This window comes from Chaetura pelagica, unplaced genomic scaffold, assembly GCF_000747805.2.
Source record: "Chaetura pelagica isolate M959 unplaced genomic scaffold, ChaPel_1.0 scaffold244, whole genome shotgun sequence".
NCBI lineage: Eukaryota > Metazoa > Chordata > Aves > Apodiformes > Apodidae > Chaetura > Chaetura pelagica.
In genome coordinates, this window is record NW_009953719.1 from 210534 (window position 1) to 233926 (window position 23393).

Genomic DNA, 23393 nt, shown 5'->3' on the forward strand with positions numbered 1-23393 from the left:
CAGCAGGAAGGTGTTTTAATTCTGTTGTAGAAGTATTGAGCTTCTCAAGGCAAGCAGTGGCAGCTCGTGCAGCCTGCAACCCACAGGGCAGGATGTTGGAGCCTTCTGGCAGTAGGAGGATGCCCGTCCAGCCTCCTCCCTGTCACTAGCCTGGGACTGGCTCACTGGCAAAATTTCAGCATATCTTTGAATATTCAAAATAGACTAGTATTATAGTTGTTGCAAAGGAAATTACAAGTGGGACTGGAGTCACAAATGTGTGCCCTTCCCCAAGTTACTCGAGTTGGATAGTTACAGAGAAGTTAAACATTTACTCAGATTTCAGAAAAATTCTCATTTGTGCCTTGGAGAATCGTGAAGGTTTATCTGGAAGCAATTTCTGAAATTATTTTTTTAAAGCTGTTACAGAACCTGAGCATTTTATTAAAATAATAAATAATAATCAATGTTCAATGAGGGTGGCATATGAAACAGGATACAAATATAACCTAAAGCCTTAAAAATTTGGGAGCATATGTTACCTGCATAAACAAACACGCTACCAACTGCCTTGGCAAAACTACTTCCTCCTTTTCACCAGGAGCAACACAGGAGCTGGAGGCTCCCTGGGGACCAGGACCTTAGGGACAGTCCTTGTTTTGAGGAATATCAGTGTTACAGCTGTACACACTGGGGCTGATTGGTTTGCAGTATGATTAATGCAGTATATATTTATTTAAAATCTGTATTTTAATTAGAAATACTGTGTTTCTCATAGCTTCCCAAAACCTGTGAATGGAATCAAGGTGGTGGGGAGAGCCAGATGATGAATAGCCTGGAATTTTAATTTATATAAGGAAGGGGAGCCCCCTCTCTGTCAAGCTAATGGATTTTTGCTGGTATTTTTGCCCAGTTTTTAACTGCTCTTTCAGGACGTGTCCAATGCCCACTAGGGCTCACAGGTTTTTTAAGTAATATTTTACCTGGTTATTTGAATTATTTTCTACTTGGACCAAAGTATCACATACTGTTAGTGGGATAGAAACCCACAAAACCAAATCCCTCTTTTCATGTCTCACCTTCACCTCTTGATTTAAAATCAGTTAGAAATACCATTGGCAAACTATTTTCTCAAGCCTTCAATAATCTACTCCCTGAAGCTGCATAAAGTAGCTTATTTATTTGGTTATTTCTTATTTATTTACATGTTTGTTTACAACACAAATCAGATACTTTATATACATGTGTTCAGTTTTTGCATTTAGATTGAAACAGCATGGCTGTGTGTCACAGGTTAAGTATCATATGGTGAAGTGTAAAACAGGATGTGTCATTGAAATGCCAGTTAATCTGTTTTTCCCAGACCTATAATGTGTTCGAGAATATAATGCTCTTTTGTTGAAGTAATTCCCTGTAAGAATTTAAAAAGGATATAAGATTTTTGTCTCCATGTAGAATGTTCAGCTGGCCTCTTGCCATGTTATTAAATACGGATTAGAAATAGCATTGAGGTATTTAAACAGGATAAATAGCTAATAGCATTTGGTTTGCTGCTTGTGTGCTTGTGACCTGGTAATGTTCCCATTAACACAAACACAGACAGCACGAACTCTCTAGGTAGAATTCACAGCAGAAGGAAATTAGGTTTTTGAACTAGTTAATATAAGATTAAAACCAGTGATCTGTAACTGGACGGTTGTTTCCCAGCTCTAGTTTTCACCAATGTTCAGTTAAAAGACTCTCAGTTTTCTTAGACTGCTAGCAGGTTTTTGAAAATAATCTTGAATCTTAAAATTAAAGAATGGATAAAGATTAGGTGGAATGGCCTTTTCTGTGGGCTGCATATTTTAATTAATTATTTGGCATACTTCTGTTGTGGTGACAGTGGACAATGGTATTCCCTGTCCTCACTTCAGGGGGAGTGGAGCAGGGGCACCACTGCAGCCATTCCTCTTTGCCTCTGCTTAAAACCTGCTCTTCTGAATAAGCAACTTGATTGGTTTTTTTATTATTATTGTTTTTTATAAGCAATGAAGATTTTGTCACATCTCCCATTAAAACAAAATGGCTTCTGTTTTGGAAAGATGACAATGATTACTTACATTGCTTTAAAAAGTCTTGGGCACCCTGTGTGAGTAATGCACTTATAAGTCATTATTGCTGTGTACTAAAAAAGTTAATAAATAGCCATGACTGAAAGTAATGCTATTTTGACTGAGATATAAAACAAGTGTAGTTCATGCAATATGAAAATTACTTGTGTAGGATAACAATATCTCTAAATTGGACAGGATTAATTTAAACCCTACTAAGTTGTAGCTGGAGTTTTTCCATCTTTGCTAGCCACATCATAATGTTCTTGCTTAATTTTACGTTTGATTTGCCTTGCCTTGCCTTTGTTCTCCTTGCTGTGCACAGTTCCTGGAAGCTTGCTTGTCCCCAGCCTTTAAGTAAGCCTTGTAAAATAAAGAGATAAATGAGTAATAATGCATTAGTAATTATGATGGGACAAAGTACTATTTGTTGACATAATTTTCCAAGCCTTTTTAGGGAAAAAAGTGGACTGTCACAAAGGGTTTCTGTATTCAGGTATTGTCACTGGGGGCTAGGCATCTAAAAAACAGTAGAAAGGATCTTTACTTTGCCTTAAAGCGTTTAGTAGCTGGCCAAGAAGAGGCTGTGAGTGATTGCTGGATTAAGACCCAGAGGTGGAATCCTGGGGAATTGTTGAATTTTGCCCAGCTCTCTACCAGGGCTTGCTGGCCTCCGTCCCTCAATGCCTGGCTGCAGGAGATGTGGCACGGGAAGCTCCATGGGCCACTTCTCAGCAGGGCATCCCTGAGCAGCAGGAGTGAGAGATGAAGATCTCCCTTCAAAGCTGAAGCAGCCCCAGGGAAACCACTTTTTGATGCCCCCAAATGCTGGTGTTGGCCACAAGAGCATCCAATTTCCCTTTCCCAGCATGAGAGAGAATCTGACCATGCAAGGAGTTTCCTTCAGACAGCTCTGCTGGGTCGGCCAGGCCTTATTACTCAAACTATTTGTTAATTATTTAAGCAAATTACTGTTGAGCTCACAAAGCACTGCATTCCTGGTTGCTGATTGCTTTTGCATTATTGCCACATACTCATTGTGCTGCAGATGGCAGGTAGCTAGGTGCAACCATCCTCTATGTTTAATTAGGTGTTTTCCCAAGGTGAGAAGCACCAATGGTTTTGCTCTGAAACTGGGCTCAGCACTGTCCCAGGTTATGCTTAACACTGTAGATACCAGAGTTGCTTTATTTGCAGAACCTGGTATAGGTAGCTGTAAGATCACTGAGAAAATAAAGTGGTAATTTGCATTTTTCCTTTAATTTCATTTGACTTTAGGATTTTTTTCTAAGAGCACCTGTTGACTGCCTTTAGCTGCCCTGTAGAGAGCTGCAGCTGTAGCTGAAAATACCCATGACAATGTGAAGAGCCTGGCTGAAGGCTGGCAAAAGCAGCATGTGTAAAATCAGAGAATTGCTTTACTTTTCTCTTTTATAAGAGTGCATGCTCACATAAGTTTATTTTTAATCTCTTGTATATAAATAAGAGTGGATATTAGTAAAATCACAAAGTTCCTATTTTTCACCTTCACTCTCTTGTGGTTTGTTTGCTTTACAGAAGTATAATTTAATGGTTCATTTATATGTAATCTTTGTCAGAGCTGTAAAAGCAAGGTGCAGGCAGACCCACTGCTCAGTAGAAGTATTGGACAGACCAAAGGGAAAAGTAACTTGATATTTCATCTGAGCAACAGGAGTGAGTTTGGGCCTTTTGTGTATCATTATTTATAAAGTAACTGGGGAAAGGTAAAAAGTTTATTGCCACAAAGTTGCTTCTTAATGAAGGAAAAATTCTTCCTATGCATCAAAAGCATTTAATTACTTACTAAGTAATTAAGTTAATTTCAGAAATAATTACTTACCTAGCCAAACATGAGTAAGTAAATAATGCTGCGAAAGTGAGAATAAAGGAGGCTTTCTCTGCTCTGAAATGGCTGCTGGCTTGAAGGGGAGAGAGAGAACTGAAACCAGAGGAAATTACAGCTTCAGACTTCTTTTCCTTTCTGTCATCTAGAGAGGATTAGGATTTCAAGATGTATATAACCCTTTAAGCTGTGACCACTGCTCACTACATAAAAACAGGGTTGAGGGAAATACCCCATAGAAAAACTCTAGCAGACTGTTAATCCCTCAACATGAACTGGGAACCAAGAGCATTCAGCCTTACTGACCATATAAATTATGAAATCCAATGAAACTAAATAATCATAGTAAGTTAATGCAAACACTGCATGAAAGAAAGTGTAGTGTAACCTCAAAAAATCTAACAGAATGAGAAAAGCCTTAATAATGAAATTGTTAGAAGATGTTATGAAATGCTAACAGGTGGCCAGCCCAGGAGACATAAATCTTGCCCCAGCTTCAGATGTTAAAATATGAGGCAGCAAGGGTTTCGTTATTTCTGCAGCTGGAAGCCCAGCCTGAACTTGCTTTCAGCACCAGAGTTGTCTTGCTCCGGAACAGAGCACGTTACGTCATTAGTAATAACAGCTAGATAACTAATAATAAAGAGATAACCCCTCAAATGTACAGCTGCATCATTAAAAGCACAGTAGAAGGATATATCTAAATTGTCGTCCTGTTTGTAGATAGACTCAACCTTTCACCTACTTCTTCTAATCTGTGGTCACAGAAAAACCAGTTTAGTGGTGTTTTGTGGTCAGCTGAGGCTGTGCAGGCAAAAAGTTAATTCCTTTCACTGCCTTGTGCCTACTGCTGTGATTCCTTCCATTCTCTTTCCCTTGGCATCTCTTTTTTGGTCTAGCTTTGGCTAAATCCTTAATTTTGGCATTTCCCACATCCCCATTAATGGTCTACATGTAAGTTTTCTGTTTGTTTTTTTTTTAAGTTAGGAGATGTCTTTTTCTTCTGTGTTTGTAGAGTACTTCATTTATAGTGCCTAGATGCTGCTATAGAGGTGTTAGTCTCCATGAGGAATAAAGGAAGGCTGGATTAAGTAATCCCTCTGTCTGAGGATCCCAACCACACCTTTTCCATAGATGTACACTTGCATCAGTTTGGCAGCTGCTCTGTACCCTGGAGCTCCACATCCTGACAGCACTTAAAAGCAGTACTCCTGTTTTGTGGGTGGGCATTAACATCTGATGAATCCAAACAACTGCTGATGGGTTTCAGCAGCTGAACAGGTTCTTTCTCAGAACTGACTTCCTGCATTCCTGCTGCCCCAGCAGCAGCCAGCCCACAGCAGCCTCCTGATGTCTGTTCCAGGTGCTCAGCGACTTAGACCTGTCTGAAAATTACCACCCCATATCACCAGCCTTTTGGTAACCCATAATATTCCATGTTGAATCAACAGCCCACCCTTTATTTGTGTTGCTTTGACAGGTAGGAGGCTTTCTCCCTCACCATTGCTGCTGTTGCTCTGCTAGGTGGCATTCTGGTACCATATGTGCTTATACGTTGTTCTGATGATTATCCACGATGAGACCAGCTGAGGTCTGAGATACCTCCTGAACTCTTCTGTCCTCACTCCTGAGCTGTTTGGGTGTGATTGCTGTCTTAGAGGATGCTGCAGCCATCCTGGGTTGCTTGAGGATCCTGTCACTGCCTCAAGGCTTGTGTCCCATTGGAGCTGTTGCCCTTTGCCACTGTGTGAGGCTGTGTGAGGCTGCAGGGGTGAGGAGAGTGTTCTTTCCATCACCATCACTGAGATCCTGGCATCGCTCCTTCTCTGCTGTATGTTGGGCAGTTGTACTTGGCCAGTGGATAAATACTGGCCCATACAAGCACATGTCCATCCCTAGCTGTAAGCATACATCAAAAATCCAGTGTCAGCAGTTAGATTTGCAGTGACTTGGTCAAGCCACATTAAGTAAAATGTCATTTTGTGCAAACTGTTCACCTGATCTTCCTCAAGAGAGGATAACTGCTGGCACCATTTACTTTTTGCTGTCTGGCTGATCTTGGCACATGGACACTCTTCATTGCAATAGCATTCTGTACTGTCTGGTGTCTGGCTAGAGCTCACTATCAAAGACACCATATCCATTATCCGTTATTCCTTTTCCAAGGAATCATTCAGTTGTTTTAGAATACAAACTCTGGGATAGCTGCTGCTATTTATGGAGCATTGCCCCTCCATCATTGCCCTGGAGTTTGCTACATGTGTTATTTTCCATTGCACACATTTGGTGGCACAAAATACGAAAGCATGGCACTTGCCATTATCTTGTCATTGGAGTGATGTTTGTGCTGTGGGCAAATAAACAATGGGTGGCAAGGGACCTACCAGTGGAGAACAGGTTCAAGTCCACGCTGAAAGGGATCAAATCTCACCTTGAGACAAAATGGCCATTTTTCCTCTTGTGCTGTTACATACGCATGTACATATTGATATAACTAGTAATCCTACTGGAAACCTGGTTCAAAATGTTGTTGGTGTGGTGGTTAGGAATCCTTCTAATGGTCATCTAGAAACATTACTGTAGCCACTTCTTTTTTGTTGTTTCAGCATCACCCCCAACTATCAGGGAAAAAAATTATACTTTCGCTGAGTAATCATATTTCCCCTCAGTCTTTGCAAGTCTAAACAAGAACAGGTTTTCCTGTCCTCTGTGGTAAAATAGGTTCCTCATTTTCATTGTCACCTTAGTAGCACTTGACTAAGTTTGATTTAATCTTTCATAAAGGTAGAGGAACAGACTTTTGCAGAGGCATCTTCAGGACCAGGTACAATGTCTTGTGCTATGGCTTTAATCCTGCCCTGCCTCCATGGAAGTGTCAGGTTTGATGGAACCCGAGCCAACATCACCTTTTCCCTACTGCTCCATCAGGCAGTTGGATCAGACCCTGGGAATAACACACTCCAGTCTTTTTCCTTCAGCAGTTTTCTGTAGCTGATAAGTAGCTTCCAGGGGTGGGATTCAACTTACTTACGTGAAATTAGATGGTGTAAATTAGGGCTGTTTAGGGCTGTACTCAGAGAAAGCAGCACTACTAGAGGCACATTCCATGTGGGTGAGTGTGTGAGACAGGAAAGGTGACTGACACTCAAGGACTCTCTGTCCGTCTCAACTGACCAGAGATACATTTTTTCCTGGCTGACTGTATGTGTGGAGGCTTCCAGCTTCAGTGTGTAACATAGCAGTTTGTGCCCGTTTTCCTTGTTCAGTATCCCAGTGCTCAGGGTTACCAGTTTGTGCTGTATTCAGTCTTTTCCAAAAAACACCCGCTCTGTTTCTGCCTCGTGTTGTGGGCTCCATCTGCAGGTTTGGTTGTTACCACTAGATAATTCTCCAGCATCTCTCTGATCAAAACCCTCTCTTATGTTTTGCTGAAATGCCAGGCAGAATGTCCAAGCCTCCCTCCTGGATGAGTGTGTGTTTTCATTTTTGTGAGGAGAGGGAAGAAAGCAGGAAGGCCAGGACACCCAATGGCTGAAACCACTTCCCCTTTAGAAGACATATGCTTTTTGGTTGTCTTCTCTTCTGTGCAGTCGGACTCTGCACTTCTGCTTCTCCCTGTAAAACAGGTTAGAGAGGCTTCACGTTTCTGTAACAAAATCAGGCTCTTTCCTCTGGGGTAGTAGCAGGTCATGGTCAAGCCAAGTGCACAAAAAAAATCCTCTTCCAGGTTTCCTTCCCACAGTTCTTCCTTCACCTGTCCTCAGGTTTTGTGCAGCTTGCTGATCTGGGCATGCACCCTTTTTAGCACACCTCCTTACCAAAGCACCTCAGTTTGCAGAGTGGATCATTGAGATATAAAGTAAATTGATGTTTTTACTTTGTCATTTCTTCTCCCCTGCTTAGTGCAGAGGACTTAGAATGAAAGTCTGGTTTATTCTGACAACAAAATTAAATCCGTTTGATCCAACGTAACTAGCTACATTTCATAGATTGTTGTTTGAGAGGCTATTTAGCAGATAAAAAACTCTAAGGACTATCCTATTTGCTGTTGGTGAGCCAGCTTGCTTGTTTAAAAGTTACAGGTGTGCCTAAATGCATTGACTGTGACTTGAAAGAGAGACAGGAGAAAGGAAGAAAGGGGAAGACATCCAGAGGCCCCAGAGTCTGTTTTTCATCTGACCGTCCAGGTTACAGATTTTGTGTGCTGTGTAAGATCTATTGCAACATGTCAGCATGGTTTAGTTTGGACAGGTGGTCATGGCAATCCTTTCAGTCTTGCACTGAATGTCTCACTAGTGAGAACCTATCTTGAACCACCCAAACACGTGCTTGAGGTGGGGGTTTACAGAGTGAGAACTTTCCTTTGATGTAGCTGAAGACATGACAGCTGTGGTGTCTTTGCAGCTCTGACATGGTCCTTCTTATGGAGTGCATGGTGGGTAGAGAAGGGGTTTGTTCCTGCTCATGCAGAAAAGGGTCATGCTTCCTACAGGGCTGAATTATAGAATCATAGAATGTGTGGGATTGGAAGGGACCTTTAAAGATCATCTAGTCCAGCCCATCCTGCAGTGCACAGGGACCTTTTTGACTGGATGAGGTTGCTCAGAGCCTGGCTGAGCCTGACCTTGAAGGTTTCCAGGGATGGGTGCCCCACTACATCTCTGAGCAACCTGTTCCAGTGCTTCACCACTCTCATTGTAAAGAATTTATTCCTAATGTCTAATCTAAATCTACCCGGCTCTAATTTAAGAAGTTCATAATCAACTTTCTTCTGATAGAAGGCTCAACTACCAGAAATTGTTTGTATTGGAAGTAGAATGCTCAGGGTTTGTTCCCAGTTGCATTTAAGTCAGCAAGGACAGCTGAGTCAGCGACTTTTCCAGCTTGAGCAGGAAAAATGGACCTTACAAGTGATACCTTAGGAGAGGGTTGTGAAAGTCAAAACACTCCGTTGTGCAGACAAGACATTTTGTATAGTTGCTCCCTCTTTCCTCTGCATGCCTTTTTTTTGTCTTAGCACCTTAAAAAGCAAAAGAAGCTATTTTTAGCAGACTGCTTGTGCTTACATTTACTGTTGCCTCCTTAACCTGAAAACTTAATTAGGGTTTAGGACAAAAAGTGTGTTACTAAATTTGCGTGTTCAAAGTTTTAAGCCTTTAAGTATGTTTGGTGTTCTCTGAACCCTGTCATACTGTTCAAGATAAAAGGCAGATGTTATTAAAATTTATAAATATAAATTAAGACTAATTTCTTTATAAACCAAAAATCCTTATGTCACACTTGCAACATCAAGGTGCTTATCTTGCTCTTTAAAAAGAGAGAATGGGAAGGGGGGGTTAATTTTTTTTACTTGAAGAAGTACAAATGCTATTTAACACAGCTTTCTCATTGAACTTCGCTATTCAGGATGTCACACATAGCAAGAGTCTACCTTGGCAGGGACCAAAAATACAATTTATGTGCAGGAGCCTCAACTACCAGCCATGTTTTAAATATTACTATTTCTGCTATTTGGCTGAGAAATTAAACATCAGCTGGAAACATCTGTTTTAATTGTTGGATATTAGTAAATAGGCAGAGCTACATGACTGCTTAAAAATATTGGAATAACGAGCAGCAAAATTTTTACTTTGTCTATTGAAATTGATTTTAAATAACAAATGCTTTATCTTAAAGCCTAGCCTGGAAGTACAATTTCAGCATCTCAAGTACTCTCAAGAGTGCTGTTAGCAAAAAGCAAGGTACCTTGTGGCAGACACATGTCCGAGGCAGAATCTCTCATGAGATGTGCTAACGTCTGAGGAGGCTGCCGCTGCTCATCGCTCCCAAGAGCAGAACTCAGGATTTCCACGTGAAGTCCAGTAGGTGGCATCAAAAGAGTTCTGTAAAATTCAGCGTTTGGCTGTTCGTGCCCTAGCCCTAGGCCACAAAATTAACACAGTGCTTAGATAGAGAAAATTCCAGGTAGTCTGTCTCTTCCTCGCAGAAAGCTTTGGTTTGAACATGATCTGACCCAAATGACATGCCTATGGTGCCTCTGAGCCTAGCACAGAATATCATGTTATTTAGTGCATTATAGTTGCCTTCAATGAACCAAAATCACTTGTATTTTTATGGCATTCATAACAGAAGTAATATTGCCAATTTTGCATTGTTTCAGAGTTGCAGTACTATAAGAGTCTGCATGAACACTGTAGCAGGTATCAGGAACGTAAAATACACTTTGTATCCTCAAGGAGTGGATGCTTTTAAAAAACAGTAAATCAATATATCTGTCAGAGCACGCTAGCAGAGCAAGGCTATGTCTAGAAAATAGACATTTTCTAGTGTAGCAAGCTATAGTGCAGTCAAACCCTTCTGCCTCTCGCAACCAGTTATTGCCAGGGCTGAAGGAGGTCTTAGTGCTAGTAGGAGTGTGGGAGTGCAGTAATTCTGCTTCCCACTGTCTTTCTGCCTATGATCTGGAAAAACAGTCTTAAAAAAATGGCTTGGGCACTTCATGGTAAAGCAGAAGGTAGTGGTGTTTCCACTCGGGGGTCAAGAGGAGAGGACAGGCACTGAGGGCTCCCCTCCCCTTTCTCCCTGCCTGTTGTGCAGCCAGGTTTGATGACTGTCCAGAGTTGTCTACCACAGGGGCTGTTCTTGCCTTGTCCCTGTGCCTGCAGAGCCAGTGGTAGCTGCTCATTGGAGCTACTGCTGTCAGGCTGGCATTGCAGGACTTAGTTGAGGGCAAGAGTCGGTGCTAGGAATGCAGTGGGCTCAGCTAATCCCTGCCAGTGCAGAACAATTGAGTCTGTAGATGGAATTAAAGGAAAATAGCTGCTGGTCTTGAAAGTTGCACCCAGCCTTAAAGTTGCTTCCCACAGGCGGCCCAAGCTTGTGAACTCCTTGTAGTTTCTTAGGGAGTAGTTTTGAACCAGTTGTTGGGGTTCCTGTTCTTTGATAGGAGATCAAATGTGTGGTGAGAATGGGGAGTTCTTGGGGTGATATGAGAAGGAAGAGCACACAAGAAGTGCCTGATAGCTGAGGATTGAATAAGGAAACTTGGAGGAAAGTCCCAGTTCAGCCTGAGACAGCTAGCTCAGCAGAACAGGCAGGAGACAGTCCTGGTCCCAGCTGGATGGTTTGCTGTCTCCCAGTAGGCAGCAGTTCTGCTTCACTTGCTGGATAAACCTGACTCTTGTCCAGCATAAATATGGCAAAGGAGGTAATGTAGCTCTCTTGTGTCAAACAGAGAAAATGGAATTGGAGTTCAGCTTCTGAGGAAAAAAAAATTTTAAAGTTCTGCTTCTTGTTCTCCTTTTTATTGTAGCTTCAAAGGGGTTATATAATTATATGAAAACAAATTTTAAAAGTCTTCTCTGCTCCTTCTGAACTGTTTCTTCCATGCTTAAACTTCAAAAAGAAACAAAAAGTCCAGGAAAAACAAATACCACTCATCACAATTTTGAAGGCACACAACACTTGAGGTCAGTAGCAGAGCCTTCAAAAACCTGTTTCCCAAGATGTTTGGAACGAAACGGTTACAAAACAAATCCTTACAACAGCTCCAGGGGCAGAGCAGCTCCAGCTCAGGGAGGGCCCAAACTATTGGCTTAATACTGACATACAATGTATGACTCCTGGGTAAAGACACTATAATTATCCTCTTGAGGATAATTATATCTTCTTATTATTATATCTTATTTATATTATTATTATCTTATCTTATTATTATATCTTATTTATCTTATTATTATATATCTTATTATTATTATCTTGAGGATCCACTGAGGATGTGGAGGCGAGTGACTTCTTCAGGGCCACTCTGAAAAGCAGAGCTGCTGAATCAAGGTGGCAGCAGCAACTCCAGAAACTGTATATAGGTCTTTTGGGACCCTCTAATATTTTGTGCTCAAGGTCTTGCTGCCTAGTGAAATGATCCAAAGGCATGATGGTGCTCCTACCTGTGAGTTTAAGCAGTAGTGGAAAGAAGGGTGTGGAGAACTTTTCCCTGTCCCAGCATCTTTAAGTAAGAACCAGAACAAGTACAAAAAATCAAACAAACAAACAAACAAACAAAAATAGACGAGAGTATGGAACAGTGAAAAAATAATGAAAATAGGGAGTGTAGGCTGATAATGTCATTAAGTAGTGGCACATGGTTATGGAGAGCTGTAATAAGTTGATTATGTCACAATATACGATTGCTGCCCAGGGCTCTGAAGGCTCTGAATGAAGGTGTCTATGCACAGCCTGAATTTTTTGTCCTCTACAGCAATGTCTGTCTTGATTATTTGATTAATGAACTCATTAAATCCCAGTATTACTAGAAAAAGCATGTTGACCTCCTGACCGATCACAATTAATACCTAAGTGCCACTTACTCATTACGGTGGTTAGCCATCTATTTAAGCAGCAGAAGAGCATAAAAACTAGCTGTGTGTTTTGGGGATTTGTCCTACTTCACCCACAAGATCTGGATGTTAAGACAGTGTCACAGCAATTACAGGTGGAGGCCAGCTTGCAGTATGACCTACAATTACAGCAGCATCTGCTGGGTTAGTAAGATTATGACCAGTTTGGGAGCACAATCCTCCCCTGAATCAACAGCAAGAGACTCCTGCTGATTTCACTGGAGTTAAGATTTCACCCTCCATCATCACTAAACACAACAGTGAGGAACTGTAATTAAATTCAGTGAGTGTACTAATCACAGCTCAAAGTTATACATCCCTGAGTGCTAGTGTGGAGAAAAACACAGGGAGTTTTGCTCCCAGGCTGCAATGCCCGTAGTTGTGCTATGAGGATAGGTGAGTCTTTTCTGGTTTTCTCACTGCTGCATCATGTCCCTGCAAGGTAAGAGATTGACACACAGGCTCACTTCTGTAAAAAGGCCACTCTTGCTTTGTTAGAAGGTACATTATTATACAATGATGGCATGGCTCAGCTATTGTCGTGTTGCTGGGTTCATAGCTATAAAGCTATTTCAGTATCCCAGCTCATGTTTTTTGAGTGGCTGGTGTCATCATAGTAGACCCTCTGTTTGGAACTTTGAACAACTACCTTTGGTATGTCACTGATGCTTTTATGTCCAGTAGGAACTGGAGCTCCCCAGATTAGATGAGTTTAGTTAGGACAACAGAGTTGTCTCCTGTAAGCCAAAATACAACTTGATGTATCTGAAGATATTTTAGCTAGCTGTATTCACCCTGTTTTCCACAGCAGAAGAAAATACCCATATTCTGGGCTTTCAGTGAATGTTATAGGAATCCACAATGTCTTTGAGCTGCCAGGTCAAACCATGTCAAGGTCTGAATCAGATTTGGTGTTCGAGGTCTTGCAGTCACTTCTGACTGCTGGTCACTGTTACAATAGGGAAAAAATTAACCACTGGTTGTGCTATTGAGTGTGCTACTGTAATTTGCCTCCAGCTCTGCAGAATTGAAGGAAACTTGGAGGTATCCACCACAAGCCCTGGCATGGCAAGTCTAGAGATTTGTCCTCTCTTCACCTTTCACTCAGAGCTCAAGTCCCTGGGGACTAAATGGCTTTCAGCTTCCTAAACTTCAATGTGCTCACCACCTTTCCAGTTTCTCACCTGAATAGCTTCTGCCTTCTCTACCAAAGCAAAGGCTTTTGACTGAGTAACTGCCAAAGATCTGGCTGTTGTTCTCAGTTCATGCACAGCAACCCTAGAGGACATGGAACTGTCTTAGATGTCAGGATGTACTCCTACACAACCTGGCCAGCATGGGCTTTTAGAATAGTTTTATATTCATAAAGTGCACCAATTATTTCACAAAGAAACTGCTTAGAACCTCTTCAGCCTGTGAGAAGGATCATGGCCATATCAGAAACTGGGAAACATCCTAGTTCCTGTGGATTTATTTTCTGCAAAGCTGGGCAAACCCTGCAGCACTTCACTGGAGACAGTGGTATCTGTATTGCACAGAACACAGGTAAGATAGCAGTACGCTAGTAATGCCACTTGCAGGTAGCATGGGAGAGCAGACAGCACATGATGGGAAGGTCAGATATCTTCTGGACTTCCTTGGAGTGTGTAACATCATCAGGACTAGCCCACAGCAGTAGTCAAAAAGTATCAAGCAAACAATCATCTCAGTGGATACAGCAGGCAGAACATTGCTGTAATCAGTGATGTTTAATCATCTGTTTTATTCAGTTCCTCAGTGTTCAAATATTTTTTAATTTTTAAGGTTTTTTTGCAATAGATTGCTAGCAGGCTGAGAGGCATGAAGGTCAAGGCTGAGAGATTGGCTGTTTGCTATTTTATCTGTTGCAAAACAGAAAAGCAGTAGTGCTGTAGTGGATTTTCCTCCCAAGTAGGTATGGACAATAAAAAAATTGCACACAGAAACAAAACAGGAGGTTGCTTCTGTCACATCTCCAGGGCTGCCAGTCGCTCACCTTCCTGGCTGCTTGTTTGTTATTCCAGTTGAGGACAATGAGGACTTTGGGCATGTGCATGTGTTTGTCATGGTAATACGTCTGTCCTGACCTGGATCTCTGACTCTACCTATGAACAGGAGTCTAGGCTGGGGCTGCTGCGTCCAGCTCCTTGAAATTTACTGTCACCAAGGTGATGGGGGACAAAGCAAAGCAACAATTGCATTCCCTTAGCTCCAGCAGTGAAAGTTAGAGGAGCCAAAAATGTTGGGATTTAATGGCCGTCAGAAGGTAGCAACTGATCAGGAAAAGTTCACCCTGCTGTCACTCTTGATCACATAGCTCTTCTTGACCACAGGGCTATCTGCAAAGCTCCCTGTAAGGGATATGAACCCTGCTGAGATAGCATATTTTTTCCTCTTAAAGACTGATTTAAAATACAAAATCGGTTGTAGGAGCTGTTTTTTCTGGATGCTTGTTCTTTCTTTCCCCAAACCACAGCAATCTGTTATGGTAAGGTTATTTCTTCACTGACTTAGGTGGATGGTTTAAATTCCTCTGAAGTAAACTGTTTAAGACACCAAAGCACAGATTGGTACCAGGTTGGGCTGCTGTCCCCTCCATCTCCTGCCCTAGGGGGTTTCCCTGAGAGCCCATCTTGGATGAATAAGGTAGCTGTTGGCAGTGCAGCTTGTGTGAGGGTGGTGGGCTGGGATGTGGCTGTGGCAGAGAGGGAGGGGCAGCTGGAAAGGAGCCAGCAGGAGCCATTCCATTGCCAGATGTACCTGCCTGCCTCCTCCACACACAGCACCTCCAAAATGACATCCCCTGACTGGTGCTTCTCCACAGAGTGCAGCCTAGCACTGAGAGAGTGTGGGGTGCCCACTGCTAGCACTGAGGGGTTATAGTTACACCCTTCACCCCTTTTTTCCCTGGGAGGTGGGTAAAACATAAAAACATAAGAGGCAGAATGAGGCAAAATAGTGGTGTTGTGTATTCAACTCTTATTTTAAGCACATGCTAGCAGCATTTGTACACTTGTTCTTAAGAAACACACAGTGGCTCTCTATCTTCTGTTTCTGTAAGCTGTTCAGTGCTGGAAAGCAGTGCTCTGAGTAGGAGGTAAAATACAATAGTAGCTTTTGACCAGCTTTCATTTTTGCCACCTACAAAACAAGACTTTCCTAACAGAGCAGTCCAGCTGTTTTAGCATTTCTAAAAGTTTTCACTGCCTGGCAGCATTTAAGGCAATAGGCTATTCTGGTTTTCGTTACCAAGAAAGCCAGTGATTGTTGCAGTACCAGAGGCAGAAAGCAGCAGAGAGTTTTCAGAGGAGAATCCTTTGGGCTGATACAGACAATAAGATCATTTAATCAAGCTGCAGCAGTGTCCTTCCTGATGTGCCATTCAAGCTCCATGGCAGACACTTGCCTGCTCCCAGCCAGGTGCTCATTTCCAGACATAGAGCTCTTTGTGAAGGTGAGCATTGTAAATTAATCCAATGGCAATGTTTGTTTATGGAGAACTTTTTACTATATTTGAGATTCATTTGATAATGTTGAGGAAAGTAAAAGAGCAAGCAGATCTGGTTTCGTTAATGTGTGTTGTTTGGATATAAGGTTGTAAACCTTAATGAACTAACCTATTAAGTAAGTAAATGATACACCTTTTTTTTTACTTCTGCACCCTTACATTTAATCTCAGTTGTAAAACTGTGCTTTAGGAGAATCAGATGAAGGACTTAAAAATTGAACCTCTCATTCCTTCCAACAATGTTGCTTGAAGCCTAACTTAACCAAGAATAACTATGCAAGGCTTACCCTCATTTTCATGAAGCCTCTTAACAAAATGTAATACAAAGTTCATGAGAGCAACGCTTCTGTGGCCACGTACTCAGTGAGTTGCACCTCTTGTGCGTTACACTGACACCTGATGATTTGCTTAGCCAAAAAGGAAAGCCCGTCATTACAAGGGGACACAGAAAGTGAGGTTATGTGACTTGGATACAGCCACATTTCTGTCTTTAAAGTGGGAGCCTTGGGTTTATCACAAGGAGGGATTAGCCAGGAGCACACAGCACTTGTGCTTCCTTAGTCCTCAGTTCAGCAAAGACGGGTGTGTTCAGCTGGAGCGAGGCTTCTGCTGAACTTCCCTCCTTCTCAGGGGCCCCCACAGTTGTTTAGTTTGAAATTCTTAATTATTTGATTTATTCTGTTTGTTCCCTTAAGTGCTTTAAACATTGCCTCTCAGTTTATGCTGATAGATCTTTCTCTTTTTGTTTCCTGTGATCATAAAGTGTTTTAACTCATTCCAATCTTACAGTGACATAGGTAGATTTATGTTCACATAGACTAATGAGGTGGAGACAATTTCCTTTGGAAGGACTGCTGTGATTTCAATTTTGTTTTCTAACTTATGGCAATATTCATTAGGTATTTTAATGAAAAACTATGTCTCCAAGATGACGGGAGTCTTCATCCTATCAATGTGCATGTTTGGAGAAAGATATAAACAAACTTTGCATGAAAATATGCATTAATAAAGATGAGCAATATGCTATATGTGCTTGAAACAGATCTGGATCTTCTGCTTTCCTACTACATCTGCTGTCAGTGTGCTGTCATCACAGGTGTATGCATACCTTTTTTCTTTTTTTTTTTCTTTTTTTTTTTTTTTTCTTTTAATTGTAGGCTGGCAGTGATGGGGAAAGTATTGGAAATTGCCCATTCTCTCAGCGTCTTTTTATGATTCTGTGGCTAAAAGGTGTCATATTTAACGTCACAACTGTGGATTTGAAAAGGTGAGTTTGTAACCAGAGTTCTCCTTTTCAGAACAACTTTGCCAAAATGGTGATTTTAAAGGTTGGTTCTCTTTGGGTAGATTTGAAATTATCATCGTGGCTTGGCATTATGTGTAACAGTCTAGATGCCTGATTCCTCTTTGGGCTTCACTAGTATGAAGTGGACTAACTCACTTCAAGTGATTGAGATTTTAATGTTTTGCAGTAGACCTCTGTAACATAACAAAGAAGGGATTTTTGGTTTTTTTAAGCATTTCAGATCACATTCAGGTACAGGCTAGTGGATTCTCACACCACCAGTGTGAGGCAGCCGGCTATGTTTTATTTGGCAGGAAAGCCATAGAGCAACCTACTATTTTAAAGGAGAAATTGCAGTGAAGTAGAGAAATTGCAAGTCTGGTTCCCGTTGTGATTAAGCCAGTCTCTTTCCTCCCATTAGAAAGCCTGCTGACCTGCAGAACCTGGCTCCAGGAACAAACCCCCCCTTCATGACGTTTGATGGTGAAGTGAAAACTGATGTCAACAAGATCGAGGAATTCTTGGAAGAAAAGCTGACACCACCCCGGTACCAAATTCCTGATCACTTCTCTTGCTTTTACCCCCTCACGGCCCTTGATGGGGGTCAGTAACCAAACCCCCTTGGTTTTGGTGGGTCAGGCCCTCAATGAGCTGCATGTGATTGGAACTGCCTGTGGGATGATCAAGGGGGCCTGGTCCAGCTGCCATGGTAGAGCTTGCAGGGAGGTGTAACTTTGACAGATGTGAAAGCACCCGGCAGCCTGGCACCCTGCAGGGGGTGTGCCCAGCATGTTCCTGGGATGCTGCTGTGCTCCTCTGGCTGCCCTCCCTCTTGTCCCAGGTTCACTGCTGTGCCACCACTGCCACTCCCCAAGGCGTGATGTCCACTGTGCTGCAGCAAGCATGTCCAGGAACCTGGATGCTGCTGCAGAAACCTGACCTGCTTTCCTCCACTTGTGCGTGTGTGAAGTTACCCTCTTCACACTGTACAAATAATTGCTCTTACTGGGAGCAGGTGGTTGAAAGACAAGGGCAGTGAAAACCTCCTACAAGGCAGATGTGCTGGGGCTCCTTTTGAGTGACCTGTTGGGCCCATCTTAGCCCGCAGCCGGGTCTGGGTTTCGGACTTGTCCTTCCCCACCCCAGCAGTTCTCCCTGCCTCTCCCCAGACCCCAGACTGCCACCATAAGCAGCAGCGTGTACCAAACCCAGGTGCCTTCTGTCCTCTGGGACAGCAGCCCCCTCCACAGCGCTCCGTTCTCAAGCAGCCAAACCTGACTTAGACCTGGCAAGCAGCTGCTTCCCTCTTCTTTTCCCTTCCTGTATGTCCCTGGCCACAACAGCTTCTGGACTGGCCACTCTGAGCTTGCTTACAAAGGAGATGGCCAGGTGAGGAGGCTGGGAGGAGCAGCAACTATTGCAAATAGGGACTTTCCCTCCAATTCTCCTCATGGCAGAAGCCACACTCTGTGGCAGCCCCATCACCAGTGGAAGAGGCCTGGGAGGGGCACTGGGCTGTTTGGGCAGCATTTGCAGCATCATCAGTCACTTCCCTTCTCTTTTAGGAAAAGGACATCATCCTTCTAGTGTAACTATGGTGTAAATTTGCACTTGCCAAGTGATTTGTAGTTCAGGATGGTTCCCTTTGGGAGTCTTGTATGGCTGTATATTGTGACACTGCAGTGTAAATAATAATGGAATCATAGAATGGTTTGGGTTGGAAGGGACCTTAAGAATCATATAGTCTCAACCCTCTTGCATGGACAGGGACACCTCCCGCTAGACCAGGTTGCTCAGAGCCCCATCCAGCCTGGCCTTGGACATTTACAACTTCCAGGGAGGAGGCATTTACAACTTCCTTGGGCAAACTGTTCCACTGTGTCACCATCCTCATAGTAAAGAATTTATTTCTGACATCTAATCTAAATCTACCCTCTTTGAGCTTGAAAACATAGTAAATAATTAGTGAAGAGTAAAATAAAGTCTAATCATGTAACTTTTGTTTCTTTTTACTTCTCAGGTATCCCAAACTTGCACCAAACCACCCCGAGTCTAACTCTGCAGGAAATGATGTGTTTGCAAAATTCTCTGCTTTCATAAAGAACCCAAGAAAAGATGCTAATGAAAGTATGTGCTGACATCCTTTCATCAGCCTGAGGAGTTCATGGAAGAAATTAGAGCTGTACAATTCTAGCACACTATGCTGAAGATATCCCATTTACAGCTTAGGTTAAACAGTTATTTTCCAGAGCAAAAAGGCTGTGGAAATCTGCACCTATTCACTCCCTTAAAAAAAATCACTCTCCCAGAGTTAGCTTATTGTAGATACCACTGTCATCCTTAGAGCATGAGCTCCAGCTCCTCCTTATTTCTTCAGCTGTAAAACCTGTGACACTGCACCTTCCCCACAGCTCTGCTAAAAGCACAGCCCCCTTGAACTGAGACCTTCCCTTTCTACTCCATTTCTGTAAATAATGAGGACTCTAGCCCCATGACATGGCCCTCTAGAGCAGGACCCTCACTACAACCATGCATTAACTCAGCTCTGCCCTCCAGCTCTCAGCCCTTTTCCCTTTATTCTTCCCTTCTTCCTTCTCTGCAGCGGCACACGAGCACCATCAGCCTACAGAAACCCCAGCCAACCTTTGCCAGCCCCTGCTGCCCCCACCCCACTCCTTTGTGCTTAGCCAAAAGCACAGGACTCGTGTTCCAGTTTCCTGTACACCTCAAGGAGGCATCCCACTGTCCCCCAGCACTTCCCCTATGGTTCCCAAGGGGAGAGTCAGTGTGAAGGCAGAGCCCCTCTGCTGGGCCTCGCCGCAAAAGCACGCCCGGGAGAAGGGTTTTGAGAAGCCATTTCTGGTTATACAGCCCCAGTCTGTGTTTTGCTTAGAACCCCCTTTGGCTACTTAGAGCTCTTATCCCAGCATTAGGTTTAAGCTTCGGATAAAGGAATTGCGGGAGTTCGCATAGGAAGGTGTCTGCGAGCTGGGTTGATGCCAGGAGACAGGATTCGGGAGTTGCCTTTCTGCTTGGTGTCAGAGAGACCTTGGTACAGGTTTGAATAACCTTTTTATTGTCTTAACCTAGATCTGGAAAAATCTTTGCTTAAAGCCCTGCGGAAGCTGGACAACTATTTGAATAGCCCCTTGCCTGATGAAATTGATGCTTACAGCACTGAGGAGATCACTGTTTCCAGCCGGAAATTCCTGGATGGAGATGAGCTCACCTTAGCAGATTGCAACCTCCTACCAAAGCTCCATATAATCAAGGTTTGTATTTGTTTTTTATCTTCCTGATGAGAAGGGTGACACAGGAGCTTAAGTCCTTTTCTAAAAGGCAGCAGAATCCTTTATCTATTCTGAGGCCACACAATAGCTGTGTACAGACACTGAATGCTAATGAACAAGGACATTTAATTACAGCACAGATTAGGCAGATCTTCAGATTGATGACTTGAGTTAGAATATCTGGTTTTGTATCTGGGCTGTGACTGCACTTGCCAAACCTCTCACAAGTATTAAGTGCATGCTATATGCAGTGCTGTTGAGAAGTGTTTTCGTTTGCGTTTCACATGCAAAGTGCCATGAACCAATAAAATTAAACAGTTTTGTCTGTGCTAATTCAAGAAGCCAGCAAACCCTGAAGTTTGCACCTGTGTCTCCTTTCAGTACAAAACTTTTGCTTAGCTGAATATCATCCCTAGTACCAATGATGCTGGCAGGGTAGCCACCACCCACTGCCTTCCAGCCAAGGCTCCCAGCTTCTTTTTACAGGCCTGTGGAGCATCCACACACACCTAACAATCCTGGTGACCAAGAGGTCTAGATGTTGTCACAGCCTGTCCCTGGGCTACCCTGGAGCCAACCAGACTCTGGAAAAGACCACACTGGAAGTTCATCTGGTTTTCAAACAGACAAGGTCACTTCAGAAAGTTTCCTTTCTAACTGCTGTTTTGGCAGAGGAAGAGTGGATTGAATTGCTTTCTGACACCTCCATGAGTGAAAGCTTTTCCCAGAGATGTCCTGGTTAAACCTATTCCAGAGAGAGCAGCAAGGGAAGGAGCTCTTTCCCATGCCCACACAAAGCTCAGGAACAGCACAGCACGAGAGGTAGCAGGGGTCAGCAGAGCCAATACAAGGAGAATCACCTCAAGTCAGGTGAATGTGTGAAGAATGATGGAACATCACACCATCCTTGCTGGCCGACAGTGAGGGATTAGGTATTGGCCAGTAGTTGTTTTCCCTAGACATTTCAGATTTAGTATTTTAATTCATTTTTTTCCTTTCTGTTCCAGTGAAAGTCTCCCAAGTGTAGGCTGCTTTATTGCTGGAAGACTATTCTGTTAATTCTAGTTTATGCTAGCTCCTTTGCTGTTTTAAGCTTCATCTCTTCAGGTGTGATCAACTGGTCCACACAGCTCTACGTAGCTCTAGCAGAATATTAATACCAAAAAAATCCTTTAAAGTCAGTTAGCTTGCTAGCTAGCTTTCTTCATCCCATGTCTTCTGGAGGGTTTTTTTGTGTTTCCTTCTCCTTTCCCTCTACATTGCATATAATGACAGGCTTAGATGTTGAAAATTAAGAATGTTCATAACGAGTAGATTTGGGGATTTTTTTTGCAGATCATGTGTCTAATGATATTTTTCTTTTTCCTTTTCATAAAAGGTTGTTGCAAAAAAATATAGAAATTTTGATTTTCCACCTGAGATGACAGGGATTTCAAGATACTTGAACAATGCATATGCAAGAGATGAATTTACAAACACTTGTCCTGCTGATCAAGAAATTGAGTATGCGTATTTGGATGTTGCAAAGAGGATGAAGTAAACAGAAGATGCCTCTGTTCTTTATTGCTTCTGAGATTTAGATGGGCACTGGCCAAGACAGAATAAAAGAAGCCAGGATACACTCTGCAGTGTAATTTAAAGTTCTGCTATTGGCCATTCCTTCTTTGATAATCATTGTATAGCTTTATTTGCTCATTCTTAAATTATGTATGTATGTTTGTGTGTCTGTACAGATGTCTGCACACATGAATGTCAGTTGTGCATTGCAAGTTCAAGGCATCAGTCAATATTAAAGCATTTGTTGAAGTTAGGGAAACACAAGTATAGGAATATTGCAGATTAGTGACTTAATGCTAAATTGCTGAATTGTGAGAAGAAATAGCCCTGTTTCTAACACACATTTAACCTGTCGTTATTGCTGCCTCTGATTTCTGTTTCACAGTTGTTGCCAAACTTCAGTTGCCAGCAGGGTTTCTGTTTGCTTCTCTGCAAGCCTGAGAGGGCTACAAGCCAGCAGCTGATGCCCATGCAATGCCCTGGTTAACTCAGGAGAAAGGTCAGCTTGTAGGTGGGACCACATCTGATATCCCAGAAGCCCTGTCCTCTGTGCTAGAGACCTGCAGGGCAGGTCAATGAAGAACAAATCCTTTTCACATTGTGTGAGTTTTCTTTGAAATTAAATAAAATCTGCCTTCTCCTCTTTCAGGGCTGCATAACCCATAAAACTTCCCTCCTGGTGCTCCCAGAGTGCGGCACAGGCTGTCACTGGCCCATGGACTATCTGATGATAAATCTTTGACAAGGGAGGAGGGAAAGACTTGGTTGTCACTGTAGACAGAAGAAATGTGTCATGAAGATGGGTGATCCTACTGACATAGGATATCTCTTTGTCATCCTTCCATGACTTACTTAGTTTTGGAAAGCAAAAAGAAGGAGAGGGTCCAAGAAAGAAATAGTCTTTATATACTTCCTTTTTGTGGTTGAGCTCCAGCATATTGGCTTTACCAGGGCAGCTGTTCATTGCTGAGAGCTTTACAGCTGATCAGATAGGTATCTGTCAGAAACAAGGCAGATCTACCTCCTGCCTTAGGTGGGGGATGGATGGGATTAACCCCTCCAGCCTTGCATGACTCTGCGTTCCAGTTAGCTAGTACTGGTGGGGAACACCCTCTAGCCTGGCCTCTGGGAACACATTATTAGAGGTGTATGGACTATGAAAAGTGATGTTCACAGCTGCTTTCTGCTGAGCAGGTCCTCAGCAAGCACACAGGAGTAGAGGGTGCAATGCTTTAATTGCAAGGTCACCTGAAAGTTTCCTTCGGATGGATTTTGCCTGTATGAACAAATTAGGTGAGAAAATGGCTAGAAATAGCCTTTGTAGCATCTATATCCACAAAAAGACAGTTACAAACTACTTATTTGTCCTTGCCCATGTCAAACATGCGGTTGCTTTCTAACAA

At 42.7% G+C, this 23393-nt stretch overlaps 1 protein-coding gene across 1 annotated transcript in view; it reads left to right on the forward strand.

Annotated features, from left to right (window-relative positions):
* CLIC6 (chloride intracellular channel 6) overlaps positions 1 to 22234 on the forward strand; it is a gene marked incomplete at its 5' end in the record, with an annotated part of 31666 nt that extends 9432 nt beyond the window's left edge. The window contains 5 exons of the mRNA XM_010000431.1: positions 17016 to 17125; positions 17565 to 17690; positions 19164 to 19270; positions 20234 to 20415; positions 21812 to 22234. Of these exons, the coding sequence (XP_009998733.1) occupies positions 17016 to 17125; positions 17565 to 17690; positions 19164 to 19270; positions 20234 to 20415; positions 21812 to 21973 (687 nt within the window). The remainder of the gene's footprint in view (positions 1 to 17015; positions 17126 to 17564; positions 17691 to 19163; positions 19271 to 20233; positions 20416 to 21811) is intronic.
* Between the last annotated feature and the right edge of the window lie 1159 nt (positions 22235 to 23393).